The sequence below is a fragment of the Fusarium graminearum genome, chromosome 2, assembly GCF_000240135.3.
Source record: "Fusarium graminearum PH-1 chromosome 2, whole genome shotgun sequence".
In the NCBI taxonomy this organism is placed as follows: Eukaryota; Fungi; Ascomycota; class Sordariomycetes; order Hypocreales; family Nectriaceae; genus Fusarium; species Fusarium graminearum.
Genome location: NC_026475.1, coordinates 3,479,648 through 3,494,173, shown reverse-complemented (window position 1 = coordinate 3,494,173; position 14,526 = coordinate 3,479,648). Strand labels below are relative to the sequence as shown.

The following is a 14,526-nucleotide window of genomic DNA, read 5'->3' as shown; positions in this document are numbered from 1 at the left end:
TCTCAGCGCTGAGCTCCATGTGGTGGAATTCATTTCTCATCCAGCTATTATAACAAAGACACATTCCCTGTTGCATCTATTTAGAAAATTATCCTTTATTTCTACGCTTTTGTACAAGCATAAAAGGTTGGGACCTTTCATGTAGTACTGGAACTTACACAAAAGAAAGCTGCAAAGTGTTCACGACAAAACGTCGTGTGAAGATTCCTATTCCTGGCAAGGAGCCCCGAGATTGGACCAGACAACATATTTCCCCAAGGGGACTGGGATAGGGTTATTTCTTGGCAGAACATCATGAGCGATGACCCCGTATTCAGCATTGCCAACCGCAGTCACTAACTGGCAGAATTATGTTGTGTGATGGAGATCTTCAAGCATAAAGGCTAACGACGCGTAGTCAGCCTCCTATACTTGCAGAGCGATTGTCCGATAGTTACATCATACATGTACACAGCATCAATCCTTCAACAAATATACCTAGTCGGAGTCGGGAAAGATGGGCCGGTGGTTGGCCCGGTTGTTACTCTCACTGCTTGATGATACAGTGTTGAAGATCCCCCAGATTCCTATGGGTTGACAGTCACCCGCAGTGCGAAGATCATTTTTGAACAATGGGTATGATGTAATTTCTGATAGGTAGCAAGCTTCCAATCCTTCTTCTCGGTTAGAGAGAGAGGGACTGCAAGTAGTCCTACAGTTGGGATTGGAATCCTACATACAGGTTTGTATCTTTAATGTGGTGGGGCAATTGCGAACACAATCTTCCATTATGATCGGAAGTCTATCTGGCAATCAAGCATAATAGTGGTTGATTACGACAGAGTATGAGTCCCACGACCAAGGAATAATATTGTAACATTCACTACAATTTTTAGCAACATGAGGAGACTTGGAATACTGTCGTATTGGTAACCTGGAATCGGAAGATGCACTGTCTGTTATAATGTTTCTAACAACCTTCCTCAGTTCCCTAACATCACTACATCTCATAATGAAGCACTCCAAGAGAACTTGGCAAGTGGAATTCCTGCTCAACCCTGACCAGGAAACGTTTTCTCCACGCCCATGACACCCGAAAACCACGAGACCCGGTCCTTAGTAAAATGTTCCTCAACCGGCTTGAGTTTTGTTTCGTGCAGCGAAAAGTCGTCGACAGTGCCAATGCGCAAGATGCTGGTTCCAGGAAACCGATCACCAACCCGATACAAGAGTGTGCCGCAGTTACTACAGAAATAGTTGGTCATCGCTTGGCCTGAGCCGATCGTCTCAATCTGTTTGTATGTCTTGAGCAAATCCTTCCCACGTACGTGCTCAAGAAATGAGTCTTCAACGATGAAGTTACTGGCGAACATGGACGCTGTGATCTTGCGACAGTCTACACAGTTACAGACGAATGTGTTGACAAGCCCTTTGCCTTTATTTATCGGCTGTTTGGTGACAAGAGATGCGTTAGTTCAGTTTGGATAAGGACAATCAATTGAGCCAGACCATCAAACTTACAAAAGAGAGCTGTATCTTTCCACAATAGCAGGTAGCAGTGGCCCGGTCCGCAGTCGACCAGCCGTCCCTCGCTTGGCCGGCATGTGGGATGTATGAGTTTGACATATCGACGGTGCTTACAGGTGAATTTGATGTTTCTGAATTATATCGTTACTGTCTTCATATCAATGGTAAAAGGACAATATATAAATGATAATAGGTAACCCGTGATCTTAATACCTATTAAAGAACAAAGCAACAGGAGGAATTATTAGTAAGCTGTTACAAGCACAGTCTAAAGTAAGCGTCATTCGTCATCTGAATCTACATAACGTTACGCGTAACTTTAGTAAGCAGCGCGTCCAAGGCATTATGTAGACGACTGTTGTAGCTAAGAGAATAAAGTTTATATGCCTAAGAACGTCATTCCATTAGCAGACTGTCAGGAGGACAGATTAAAGCGACTGTAAATTGTGATCCTTATCTTCCGAACGTCATGCATAACTCTAGCGAGCTAAGATACTGACGGGCAAAGTCGGTTTCCAGTTATTGACTTACTTTAACAGCCTGGTTGCCAGCCTAGCTGTACAGGCTGACTTGGCATCGAGCCAACCAACAGGTTAATGAGCCCCCGCCCCTCCATCTATACCACCTTAAGAGTCCTCAATATGCTGTATAACGAAAATAAATCTGCCTTGGCGAAAGCAACCGCTTCAATTGTAATTTATGTAACATGGTGTTGTAATAGATACGAGTGTCTACAGCTCAGACAAGTAAGCATCTAACAGATGCTGGTTTCCCACTCAATGTCCTATTCGTTACGTCGAGAGTGGCTCACCTCTGAAATAGAATGCAGCAATCCATTTTCATTTGAGATGCAACACCATAAATGCACATTAACCACACATAAAGCTCCTTGCAACAACTTAGATCAGTACACGTCAAAAGTGGCTTCTTCGGTCAGCCAAATGCTTGCATACTTTTGCACCAACTCCAATGATAACAAATTGCAACCCACCGTCAGTAGCAGGAGCATAATGACCGGGCGAAATATCCATCATTGTGAGCCTGACAAGGCTTTTTAATGTTCTTCATAAAAAGAGGGCCATGGATTCCGGCTCAATATATTGATAGAGGACTAACCATTCCGTGATTAAAACCCCTAACCCATTAAATACCACAGACACTTTCCGACTGATACAATATGTCAATAGGAATCGGCCCCGGAGATGTTTTACTATTTCTTAGAAGCGTTTCCAGGGCCACTACCCTCCTTCGAGGGGAGGCTGTGGATGAGTATCGGACCTTTAGGAGAGCATGTCGCGACCTTGAGATGGTTAGTCGCCAGCTAATGGACCATCATTCCCGAGACACAGAACACGAGAGTCCGTTTCGTCGACAAGCAAGAGAAATCAAACGACTACTGATACAATTTCGTTACAAAATCGAAAAACTTGACCCCTCCCTTGGCCGATATCGCACAGGGACATGTAAAAGGGTCTTCAACAAACTGAGCTGGCCATCTCATGCCAGAGAGCTTGGCCGGCTTCAGCAGGATCTATTTTATCAGTGGACGATCATCGACTGGAAGCAGAAATATTGTCAAAAGTGAGTTGTGTTCTGAATACGGATTGTCTCGTCCTTGGAAGCTCATTCGGCACTGTTAGCTCTGTGAGGAACCTATACACAAAGAATTGTTTCGACCTCGAGGATCATTTTGGCCATGTTCATAGGCTTGACTTATTATCCACCGACTCATGGGAGGTATGGGATACATCATCCATTGCGAATGACATGTAAATGACTCTTTCCAGGCACTTCATGACTGTCTCACACGAATGTTTCCACGTGGCGATCTGGGATACGAGATCATCCAGAGTCACCGTTATCTCCTACACAAAGCTGAGGATTTCGCCGATGTTCTATGCAACAGCCCTGCAAATATACCAATCATAGATGCTATCAAGCCGAAGCAGCGCGTAATGATAAGTGCAATATTTAAAAAGTTGAAAACTGACGATAGGGTGTGTCCAAAATGTCGTCACAGAAGAGTTGCAAACTTTCAAGGTCCAGCCCTGGAATGGTATGTCGAAAACATGCAGCCAGTTGCATTGACGTTGTTCACTAACAATAGTAGTTCGGGATGTGATCTGTGGCTTCGATTCCACGACTCGTATAGTGACGAGCCAGATCCGCTGACTCAAATTGCCATAAACAACATAAAGTCAAGTGGAAAAGCAGAGTTCGCCACCAACTATCTTGGTTCAACAGGCCCAGCGCGAGACGATTCGGTTGACGTTCGGATATTGATCCGTGACAAGATGGCGCAAATCGGCCCCATTCCGCCAGAGCGATCAAGAGCAACAAGACCTGAGATTTGGCACTTTAGTAGAGTGACACTCTGCAACTCACAATGGCCTCAATTCTCCGACAGCACGTCAAGAGAGACCCCCTCGAGGCTGCTGGTAGAAACTAGACAAGGTCTTGAACGCACGACCCAGTTTCTTAAGTCCCAAGATCTTCCATTTGCATGGGCCGCAGCATTGATAAATAGTCGATTCTGGTTCGCTCGGCAGGAACAAGCTTTGTTAAGATTTGTTACTTCATCCCTTCAGGCATTGGATCATACCATGCCTCGCGTAGTCACGCCTCGGAACGACGCACAGCTTCTGGATAACTTGGTCTATCAACTACAAGCTGGCATATTTGACTTTCTTCCTGAAAGGCTAGAAGCTAGATGTTTTCTCTGGATGTTCTGGGAGGTATTGCAACTTGAATCGAAGATTCTGTCTTCTTGCGCAAGATTGCTTAACACCTGGTCCTGTCCAGAAAACTACGCAAGGCAAGAGACGCCCCTTATCATCAAGGCTTTGACGCTACCGCACATAGCTCTTCTAGTCCCTTGGAGACTTACCTTTGATCTGGCTGAAGACATTGTGGAGTATTTTCTCAAAAAGCCACCAAAATTCCTCCCTGCCGCCGTTCGACATTTGGTCATGAACTCGAGAAGCATCTCGCTTCATTATTACATCCACGGTGAATTATCATCCTACTTTGATGGCGGTACCAATAGGCAAAATGTGGAGGAGCCGATAGACCGGCTGTACTTGGCATGGATGGAACTGGCAATGCGGTCAGAAGGAGAAATCATTGATTCCGAGCTTACCAGGACACAAATTGGATCTCTGGTAGAGGGAGGATATATATGAGGTTTCAATAGGGAGCAGACATTTACTTATATTTGAGTGGATCATTATGAGAGATAAATTGTATAGTATCATTCTGTACCCAGGATAATATAAAATGGTTTTGACATGCATACCTGGCTTGCAGTCTGACATAACTGCAAGTCAGATACCACAGACTGACCTCGCCCTCTTCATCTAACATCTACGTACGCGAAGGAATATCGAAGTCTAGAACTGAGGCCCTTTCTAACCGGGTAATCACCGTTTGGATGGTACTGTATGAGACACAAATTGACCGAGAAGCGTTTTGAGTACTGGGTCTTTACGTCTCAGAGTCGAACGACATCCCCCATCAGCCAAACCAACGTCTTGTTGTCTAGTGATAAAGCGACAAGAGAAGCGACGGGTACGCATTCGATGTTCGCACAAGATTCGCCATGCTTGTTCCATAATCTGATCGTCCAGTCTTTTGAGCAGGATACTAGCAACGACCCATCTATGAAAGATGTAGCCGATGTCACTGCATTTTAATGTTTCTTGAGTGGAGGAAACAACAAGCTGTCGGATTGATCCTAAAAAAATAAAAAAATCGTAGGGGTTGTCGAGAATGTGACAAAGGAAAGGCCATCTGGCGAGAAGGATATGCCTTTCAATGTGCCTAGCTGACCGCTAATGTTGACGACCAGATGACTAGTTGAGACATCCCATACCTTAGAATTTCCATCGGCATAGCATGTACCAAGCAACTCAATGCTCGGTGAGAATACTGCAGACAAAATGTAAAGGTCGACACCTCCAAACGTGCATAACTTCACTCCAGTGGCTCCACAATATGAGAGTACCATCGATGGATAGCGAAGCGAGTAAGTAGCCATTTGGAGGAAATATCATATCATCGATACTGCTACTATGGTCTTCGAGTTTCTATTTCTCCTTCCAGTCCAACCATATCGTGATTGTTGAATCTTGGGACCCAGAGGCGAGCCAGCGTTTATCGTGAGACAAGACAACAGGAGTTATTTCCGTAGAATGTCCCTTGGAAACCCCGAGGTCATGTTCTCTGTCACACACAGAAGGTTGAACCAGTAGCTGAGTTGCCAGTGTGCCGGAGTGAACGTCCTCATCAAATTCATCCAGCTTCCCAGCCATCTCCCAGCTACGGACGTCCCATAACCGGACTTCGTCATCAAAGGAGCTTGACGCCAATGTAGTGCAATCCGGTGAGAAAACAACAGAGTTTATGCCACTGGTGTGGTCGAGAATAATACTCAGGCAAGCACCAGAAGTCGCATCCCAGACTCTGACCGTCTTGTCTTCGGAACCAGAGGCAATGCGATGCCCGTCAGGAGTGAAAGAAACTGCCATGACCTTCTGGGTATGCCCCCTAAAGATAATTGACATGTTAGTGGTCAGTATCGGCGTTATTTAGCACTGATGACTGGCAGGTTACTTCCCCGCTTGCAGTTCCGTGTTTATCCAAGTCAGTCAGAACAACTAAAGTTATTGCTCAATGTCAGGAAACAACTGCCTTAGAATTCTAGCTGTATACTTTAACTATAATAGGATACCACGTCCAAGAGGCAACTTAAGACAACAATAAATCTGCACGTTTGCTGCTGCTGCTAACTTCATTCACTTTAACATCAAAACACGCTCGGTGCGATAGCAGGCCATGCTTTTCATACATCAATCAGGAGATCGGCAAGAAGATACTTGCAGGGGTGATTCTCTTTAAACAAGCGTTCATTGGCTCGCGAAAAAGTAGCAGGTATGCTGTACATCTATGAGGCATAAGAGAGCCCGCACTAGTTCGCAACCCTCCTGAACTGATGCAAATCATGAATGCTGTCCATAGTTGAACCTACCAATAGTCTGGGATATTGATATACTACAGTTGCAATGATTCCACTTAAGTCATTGCGCTTGGACAGCTCAATGTAGAAAAGAACGTATTCCGTTAAGTTTGTGCTTCCTAAGGCACTATTAGGCAGCAATCTGCAAGTTGCCTGCAGGAGGCCTTCCACTGATTGTCAGCTGACAACCATATTTTTCAGGCATCAAGGACAGACAAGAGCATGACTTACCCAATTTCCCTCATTTACAACTTCATATTTTGAAATACTGAGATTCTTTCGCTGCAGTTGCTTTGTTGGTTTTGTGCCGCCAACTCTAAATGTTGAGTTAGAATATAACTACGAAATTTACAAAAGAAACAATGCTATCCTACAGTGAACCGGTACCCCGACGGGATATGGTTGATTCGCTGCCAGTTCGTATGCATAGACCACGTTCTGGCCCTGGGACTGAGAGCTCTGTTGGAAGACATTCAGCGTATCGTACAACCAACCAGGCCACAAACACTACTCGTCAGTTTGACCGTCCTCCTTCTCAGTCCGACTTGGGATTTCTGCCGATGGAGAACATGAACCCAACACTATCTGAATCCAGAAAATTGATATTTGAAGCTATGATTTGCGACGATGGGTACTCTACAAAGTCGTCACCTCACGACGATGACAGCGATGGCTCGGAATATTCTGTATCGTCTTCTTTGGCAGATGCAATGGCGCAGGTTTGGAATAGTAGTGATAGCTCACAGCAGCATCAAGTGCCGAGAAAGCAACCTGATGCTGTCAGTGATCAATCTGCACAAACGAAAGAGCACAATATCCTGCCATATTCAGTACTTATGGGAAGCTTGGCAACTATATGGCGTAAGTGCATGATTGGAGAAAGCATAAGTTACAAGAAGTGCTAACTACAAGCTAGCAAGCTGCCCACCGGAGATGGACCATGCGCCTCAAATAGTCAAGTGGGAGATGCATCGTATCGCGCACCATTGTTCCGTTACATTGGAAAATACCTCGGTGCAGTACACTCCAGCTTGGGAAGACCAAACTTTGTTTCGTGATGCTATGAAGGAAATGCGCTGTTTCAAAGGGAAATCATTTCCAGAACCGTGCGATGCACAAGTCTGGCACGAAGGCTTTACCGATAGTTTTCAACCCAGTGAAGCCGTGATTTTCAAGGCACTGCTTCATTTGGATCTCAAAGCTGGAGATGTGAGGCTCAACTTTGAAATTCCAACATTAGACAAACGCTGCAGACTCCGTCGGAAATTTGCCTCTGACAGATTCGTCGATCTCCGGTTGTTGATCACAAATCGGCCCGGGGCTGACAATCTAGAAAAAGCATTAGCAAGATGGTTCGTGAACAGCCGTCATATGTTCCTTTCTCGCGAATGGGCGGCGTTCTTTATTGATGATGTCAAGAAAAAGACTACAAGCGCAGCAGCTGAACGGGGTTTCACTGAAGAACAACAAGTGATACTTTTTGCAGAACGAGGCCTTAGCATTGGGCCATACGTAGTAAGGCCTGCAACGCTCACTGAAGCCCAACCACCGGTCATGGCTGTATGTGACAGGTCTACTATGTTAAATTGGCTGCTGCAACTTGATGACAACTGGAACCGGCCATATATGAAACTTTTCCATCGTATCTCACAAGGTAATGTCAACTCCTGAGCCAGTCTTGGTGGGTCTTGGATGAAGTCTTTATTTGCTAATCCAACCAGGACTGTCAACTTCAACCCCTACTATTGTACTCGATAAAAACCAGCTGCGTAACTACCAGTTCGACAAAAGATCACCCACGGGCAACGTAATGAATGATGGCATTGGGAGAGTGTCTCTTGCTCTCATGAGAAAGGTCCAGAATGCTCTTCAACTTGATTATCTGCCAGCGGCCATACAAGGCAGAATAGGCAGCGCTAAAGGGCTCTGGGTCCTTGACATAGGAACTCAACCGTCTGAGATATGGCTCGAAACATACGAATCACAGAGGAAATGGAATTGCGATTGGAAAGACCCTGAGCACCGAACTCTAGAGGTTCTATCTCAATCATCGGACCTGAAAACAGCAACCTTGAATCACCAATTCATCTCGATTCTGGAAAGTCGATCCGTCGACCGACGCAACACACGAGCAGCGATGGTCAAGCATATGAAAATTAATCTACAAACGAGTCTAGACCATGCCAAAGAATCAATGAAACAGCCTGAGCTATTCAGAAAGTGGATTCATGAGACGTCCTATGCCAGTTATGGGGGGAGGAACGAATCCTGGTTTATCGGGGGGTTACCAAAAAGTTGGGCAGAACAAATGAGCTTCCTGTCAGATGGAGGATTTGAACCCCTTCATCTACGGTATTTGCACAATCTCACTACCAACCACATGGAGTCACAGTGGAAGAATACGAAAGAGAAGATGAGAATCGAGATTAGTCAGTCGACATGGGCGCTCATGGTAGTGGACTTTCAGGGAGTCCTAGGACCCGATGAAGTCCAGTTATGCTTCTCAAGTCCTTTTAACGACGGCTTTGAAAAACGATACGATCTTGAGGGTTTCGATGTTATTGTTGCGAGGTGTCCGGCGCATCTACCAAGCGATATCCAAAAGGTCAAGGCGGTTTTCAAGCCAGAGCTCCGCCACTTGAAAGACGTCGTCGTATTCCCTTTTGTTGGACAAGAGCCGCTCGCTGGCAAACTCTCGGGGGGTGACTACGATGGCGATAAAGCTTGGATATGCTGGGACGCAGACATTGTCGACAACTTTCGAAATTCCGAAGTGCCTCAAAAACCGTCTTTCAACGGGTATTTCGAAGCAAACGATCATACAGTTGAGTCTCTTATCTTGAAGCACGGCAAATCCCACTATTTGGACTATTTACTAGAAGAGGCTTTCACGTTTCACCTGACTCCCAAGCTAGTCGGCCTTTGTACGAATTACAAAGAGAGGTTAGCGTACGACAAAAACAGTATCGAGGATCCGTCTGTTATAAACATGAGTTGGCTCCTAAGCGCTTTGGTTGATCAGCCAAAGAGTGGGTTCACATTCAATAAGAAAATTCTGCAACGATTTCAGAAGGAATACTGTGAAAATCAGGTTGACCTGAAGCAACCGGCTTACAAAAAGGGTACCATTGGAAGAATTTCTAAACCGTGCCACATTTTTGATTTCCTCAAATACAAAATGCAAGAAATCATTCATCAGGGGCTAAGCGACCTTTACCAGTACCGATCAAGCCAGAATGGAGACAGTGGTACCTTGGATGTGCCTACGTTTGACAAAGATCTCGCTTCTTACTGGAATGAATTTGAAGCTGAAGCAATGAATCTGATCCATCAGCAAGATTCAGGCTCAGACTGGCTTTCAGACATGCGGTCGAATCTCAAAAGAGACATAGATACATGTCATTCATACTGGGTCGAATTAATATCTGGCCGAAATGGGAAAGTTAATTATTTGGCTAAAGTTGCTTCTGTGCACGAAAGATGGGTTTCTATATCGCCACAGATTGCCAAGAGGTCTGCTGTTACAGAAGCAGTAATCTGTACCCTAACCAGGCCATCGACTCACTCGCCACAGCTACAAACTTGGCAGCTTCTCAAAGCAAGCCTGACTTTCAAACTGTACCATAAAACTGACAAGTTCTTGTGGTGCATTGCAGGTCGTCAACTTCAGTTTATCAAAGCTTCCAAAGCCGGGGCACCGATTCCAGTTACACCAAGAACATATAAGGTGTTGCGGCCAGATGGTAAGCGGATTCATCAGTCTTGTGTCAACGAAGACCAAATGGTAGCGGAGGATAACGGGTAAGTAATGAAGGGAAATATGCGATGATTGTAGTTTTGGGAGCTCGAGAAACAGCATTGGCGTTTTGTAAGCAACATCAGTATTTTGAACCAGATTGTCTCTTGAAAAATCCATTTCTCCGCGGTATAAATGTAAATTCAGTAACTTATAGTCCGCCACCTCCTCCCACCAACTACTAGATGTTCTTTATCCGGGTGGGCCGTGCTAGACGCGAAGAATTGAACATTGAGCGGAGGAACCGTGGCCTAGCTGCTTATCTTGCCTCATGGTGCTTAGACCTGTCACACTTAGCAAGTGCCAAGTGGCACATAAAGCTTATTGCCTCCCTTGAACTCACATATCTCACTACCCCGCCTTGCATATATCAGGGATGATCAAAGTGTGCTTAGAAACTGTGGCCTGTTATTCATGGGGGTTGAAAATATGCAGTCGCTTCCCTTTTCATTCATGCCTAGTGTGGCCCCACAACCAACAATGGCATTTTATTGAGGCATACTGCGAGTGCTCTTTTCACAAGATAAGGAAAAGGAGACAACATGAATAGAATGTTACCCCACCAGAAATTGCCACCATACGGACTACTATTGATTATATTTGGTATACATGACAGGCGTGATAGTTAGTATGTCTCATTTGTTATTTTTCTCATTTTCAACCTTTCATGCGGTCGGATATATTTCCATTCCCCAGGTGAGGACTAGCGTGGCACTTCAAATTGATGTTGGTTGACCTTACTTTATTGAGCCAACAACAGTCTCTACATAGAAGGCCTCATTACGACGATGTCTGGTCATGGCGGTACAATGATACAGTGTTTGATCCCACAGGACCGCTCTTATGCCCAACAGGGGCGGAGTACCTCAGTGATTATGCAAGATGGATAATTTGTGCCTTGGCATATCGACCCCCCGTGGTGGGCCTCCTGGAATAAAGGGTATCCCCTCCTCCCCAGGCTGTATCCAACTGTCATTTCTCTCCTACTCTAGAAATTACCACTTATTATTTATCTACTAATTATAGACTTTTGTCGCCTGGTAGACATCTTGATTGTTCAGTTGATCCGTCGCTACCGGATCCATGCTGCGAACTTGTTAGGAAGGGAAATCGATTATGACCTACAATGTTTATAGCTATAGTCACAAAGTAATAGTAGTGGAAGATAGTTTTACCCGACCTCTGAGGAATAATGCAGGGTAAGACTGCGTCAATAGGCAGGCCATGGTTAAAAAGCCAAGAGAATGCCGAAGCGCACTCAGATCTCAGTTAACGAGGTACCCTACAATTGCTTACAGCTCTAATTGGGGCTACTTTCTATATCTAAGTATATCAATTGACCTGATGCTTATGTGTAAACGTGTCACTGAATTGTTGGTTATTACTGCCTAGTGCCGATTTTAATATCATTTGAAGCTCCCCTATGATAAACATAACACATATCTCTCATTTCTATATCCTATCCCTCAACCCCAACCAATTTGTTCAACGGTTCTCTGCTAGTCCGATATCCGGTAAAGCATCTTTAGCGTATCCCATGGCTGCAAATATGCCACGCTCGATGGAATCTCGGAGGTTATCCAGGTTCTCGTCCCGATGACGTTTAACGCCCTGCTCCTCCAGGTTTAACCTTTCTCTCTGAGCCTCAATTTCTGCAATCTTCCTATCAGCTTCCTTGTGGATTGAGGTAGCATCTCGATATGCTATAAGAAGTACTTCTTCAACACTCTGTCTAAGAGGTTTAATAGCGTCTAGATATAATGGAGTATTGAGAAGCCATATAAGCTCTTTAGCATTCAGTAAAAACTGGTTAACTTGGAAAAAGTCAAGGTTAAGTCGATAAATGATGACGTTTTGAATCTTGCCTACTGAGCTGAGTAGGTTTGAGAGTGATTTATTATTATTTTCGGTCTTGAATGTCTTATTATTCCGAAATAAGTCTATCCAGGTTTATAGCAAGATTGACTCGGCGTAGGTATGGCCATTTCTTTCTAGCTCTTGTTGTAGTTCTCGTTGTCCGAATGAGAAACATGTGTGTTTTAACATCAGCTGTAGCTGTAACATGAGTCTCTACCGCGGCCTGGTGGGAAGTCGACAATCCTCTGGTTCCTGTGCGGCATTTCTCATCAGTGAGGAGGAATCTTTGAAAGCAGCATAGACCCATTTGTCGTCAGGAAGGGCCGCTCGCTCGTCAAGTGCTCTGGCCGTTGCTTCCTCCAGATGGCAGCCTGGACAGATCACTGTTGTGCCAGGATCATCTTAAATGTCGTAAGCTTCCTTTATTTTGCCATATTGATAAATGTCAGTCGTCGGTTCGTTGGGCGGCGTCGTCATGATTTGTCGATGGCCCTGCCAGCAGAGATGGATGTGGGTTAAAGAGCGGTCAAAGAAAAATGGTCAGAACAACAGTCTTAATTAGAGCTGAGGGGTCGATGATAAATCAATGATGAAAGCTCTGTATGTCTCATACTACAGCCAATCAAAGCTCCAAGTCCGCGTCGGCAGGTTTAATGGGAAATCAGACCGGAACAATATAATCATCCGAAACATACTGCTACGCACTTGGGGACCGTTACCTGTTATTGATATTGTCTTTTCGATCATCCTGCCGAGCGAACGAAAGCCTTAACAGAATGCGACGTTGTATGAGATTTCTCTTTGCTGCGATTGCAGCTTTTGCGATGGCGGGATGCTGCTTAACTGAGATTTGTATGATCCCATCCAACTGGGAGATACTGTCCACATAACTAAGATCCTCGCTGCTGAGATCGAAAGTAGAATTTGAAACCCTTGGTGCCAAAGAATTCAATGCGCCGTTAAAGTAGGAAAGATGATTTATTAAACCATCGAACTTGCCTTTGGGCACTACCACCCAGCGGAACTGTTTAACTGCTTTATGAATTCTCGATGGCTGCATAGACTCTCCTGAGTGTGTTACTTTGAACTTGTTGAAATCTCCTAGGAATCGTGACAGGCGATTCTCACTAGCTTCATTGAATTGTTCTATCGGTGTACTGTCTGAAGCTGGGCTGACCGTCGGACTGGAGTGCTTTACTAGACCATATGTATCCTGCAAGGCCTGGGCATTGCTCAAAAGAATGCTTAAAATTGTTTCTCGCGTCGCTAAGTCGTTGAAGGTAGTGTCAAATTTGGCGTGTTCCAAGAGGCCAACCCCATCAGACCACTGGAGAAAAAGCATTTTCTCTACGCCTAACTTGATGTTTAGAATGGGAGCATCTTCATCAAGCTCACGGGCTGCAGAAATCATTGAGTATAGGTCGATGCAATCCTTGAAGAGGCTGACCAGGGCGACAGACCCAATAGCAAGACCTGCTGATTCCATGTCTTTAGGAAGTTAGACAAGGAATTTGAATCAAGTAGGTCTTGTGGGAACTTGAAGGAAAGTTCCCATTACCTCAAAGGTCTCCATGCACGACCTGACCTCCGCATTAAGTGGGTGTATGGGGCTAACAGTGATGTCAAACTCGGAGAGTATTAGCTGAAGACCAAGTTTTCTACCCGGCCGATCAATGCTGCTTAGCTTCGAATGTCAACACTGCGATAAGATATTGTTCATTACCATAAATCCGAATAGTGCCTGGAGGTACAAGAAATATGTTTTACTGTGAGGTACTGGCATGCCACGTCATTTCCCTCTTTGTATATAACGAAGGATGAGTCAGATGCCAAGCCAAACTTAGTACGAGTTATCAGCGATAATAAACGCACCCCTGTTAAGTACAGGTATGCATATATTGTGTAATAGTGCTGTAGCGATTTTAGGATTTGCTTTTCGGGGCTGCAATGTGGAATGTAATTGTTGACTCTACTATGAATCTCTAGAAAGTTCAACACCAAAAGCGTCTTGTCACTCTGAGTCTTATTTTTGGTTGAGCAGCTATGATTTGCAGCATGTTTATTGGTAGCCTATCCGCATATCTGCTACCTCAAGAGTCTTCTCAAGCACTTTATCCATATCATAATGGTGCATCCACGACTCTGAAGCGTTTTAAATCCTCTTCACACACTCAGCGTGTAGCATAACTATGAAACACTGTGACGTTGTCCGAGTTGAGACTGTGGGGGTTCTTGTCGTCGATAGACTGCAATGTCTTGGACTGTTTAATCAAGCCCTGCTAACAAAGAGTAACAATAACGTAAATGAAATGAAATGAAATGAAACGAAACCTATCTAGTATTACAGATCCCT

The 14,526-nt window shown here is 44.8% G+C and overlaps 6 protein-coding genes across 6 annotated transcripts; 2 read left to right on the top strand and 4 right to left on the bottom strand.

Annotated features, from left to right (window-relative positions):
- Positions 1-1,031: 1,031 nt before the first annotated feature.
- Positions 1,032-1,605, bottom strand: FGSG_04616 (uncharacterized protein; the record flags this gene model as incomplete). The annotated part of the gene is made up of 2 exons (XM_011322659.1): positions 1,032-1,427; positions 1,501-1,605. 2 exons carry the CDS (start codon positions 1,603-1,605, stop codon positions 1,032-1,034), a joined length of 501 nt encoding a protein of 166 aa, XP_011320961.1.
- A 1,078-nt stretch (positions 1,606-2,683) lies between these two features.
- FGSG_04617 (uncharacterized protein) lies at positions 2,684-4,688 on the top strand (the record flags this gene model as incomplete). Its single annotated transcript, XM_011322658.1, has 5 exons — positions 2,684-3,087; positions 3,129-3,243; positions 3,294-3,468; positions 3,503-3,562; positions 3,751-4,688. 5 exons carry the CDS (start codon positions 2,684-2,686, stop codon positions 4,686-4,688), a joined length of 1,692 nt encoding a protein of 563 aa, XP_011320960.1.
- A 903-nt stretch (positions 4,689-5,591) lies between these two features.
- On the bottom strand, positions 5,592-6,068 carry FGSG_04618 (uncharacterized protein; the record flags this gene model as incomplete). Its single annotated transcript, XM_011322657.1, has 2 exons — positions 5,592-5,702; positions 5,739-6,068. 2 exons carry the CDS (start codon positions 6,066-6,068, stop codon positions 5,592-5,594), a joined length of 441 nt encoding a protein of 146 aa, XP_011320959.1.
- An 814-nt stretch (positions 6,069-6,882) lies between these two features.
- On the top strand, positions 6,883-10,501 carry FGSG_04619 (uncharacterized protein; the record flags this gene model as incomplete). Its single annotated transcript, XM_011322656.1, has 5 exons — positions 6,883-7,381; positions 7,437-8,080; positions 8,286-10,321; positions 10,356-10,388; positions 10,474-10,501. 5 exons carry the CDS (start codon positions 6,883-6,885, stop codon positions 10,499-10,501), a joined length of 3,240 nt encoding a protein of 1,079 aa, XP_011320958.1.
- Positions 10,502-11,801: 1,300 nt separating this feature from the next.
- On the bottom strand, positions 11,802-12,436 carry FGSG_12216 (uncharacterized protein; the record flags this gene model as incomplete). The annotated part of the gene is made up of 2 exons (XM_011322655.1): positions 11,802-12,256; positions 12,391-12,436. The coding sequence occupies 2 exons, from the start codon at positions 12,434-12,436 to the stop codon at positions 11,802-11,804; spliced, it is 501 nt and encodes a 166-aa protein (XP_011320957.1).
- Positions 12,437-12,888: 452 nt separating this feature from the next.
- On the bottom strand, positions 12,889-13,659 carry FGSG_12215 (uncharacterized protein; the record flags this gene model as incomplete). The annotated part of the gene is made up of 1 exon (XM_011322654.1): positions 12,889-13,659. The coding sequence occupies one exon, from the start codon at positions 13,657-13,659 to the stop codon at positions 12,889-12,891; it is 771 nt and encodes a 256-aa protein (XP_011320956.1).
- Between the last annotated feature and the right edge of the window lie 867 nt (positions 13,660-14,526).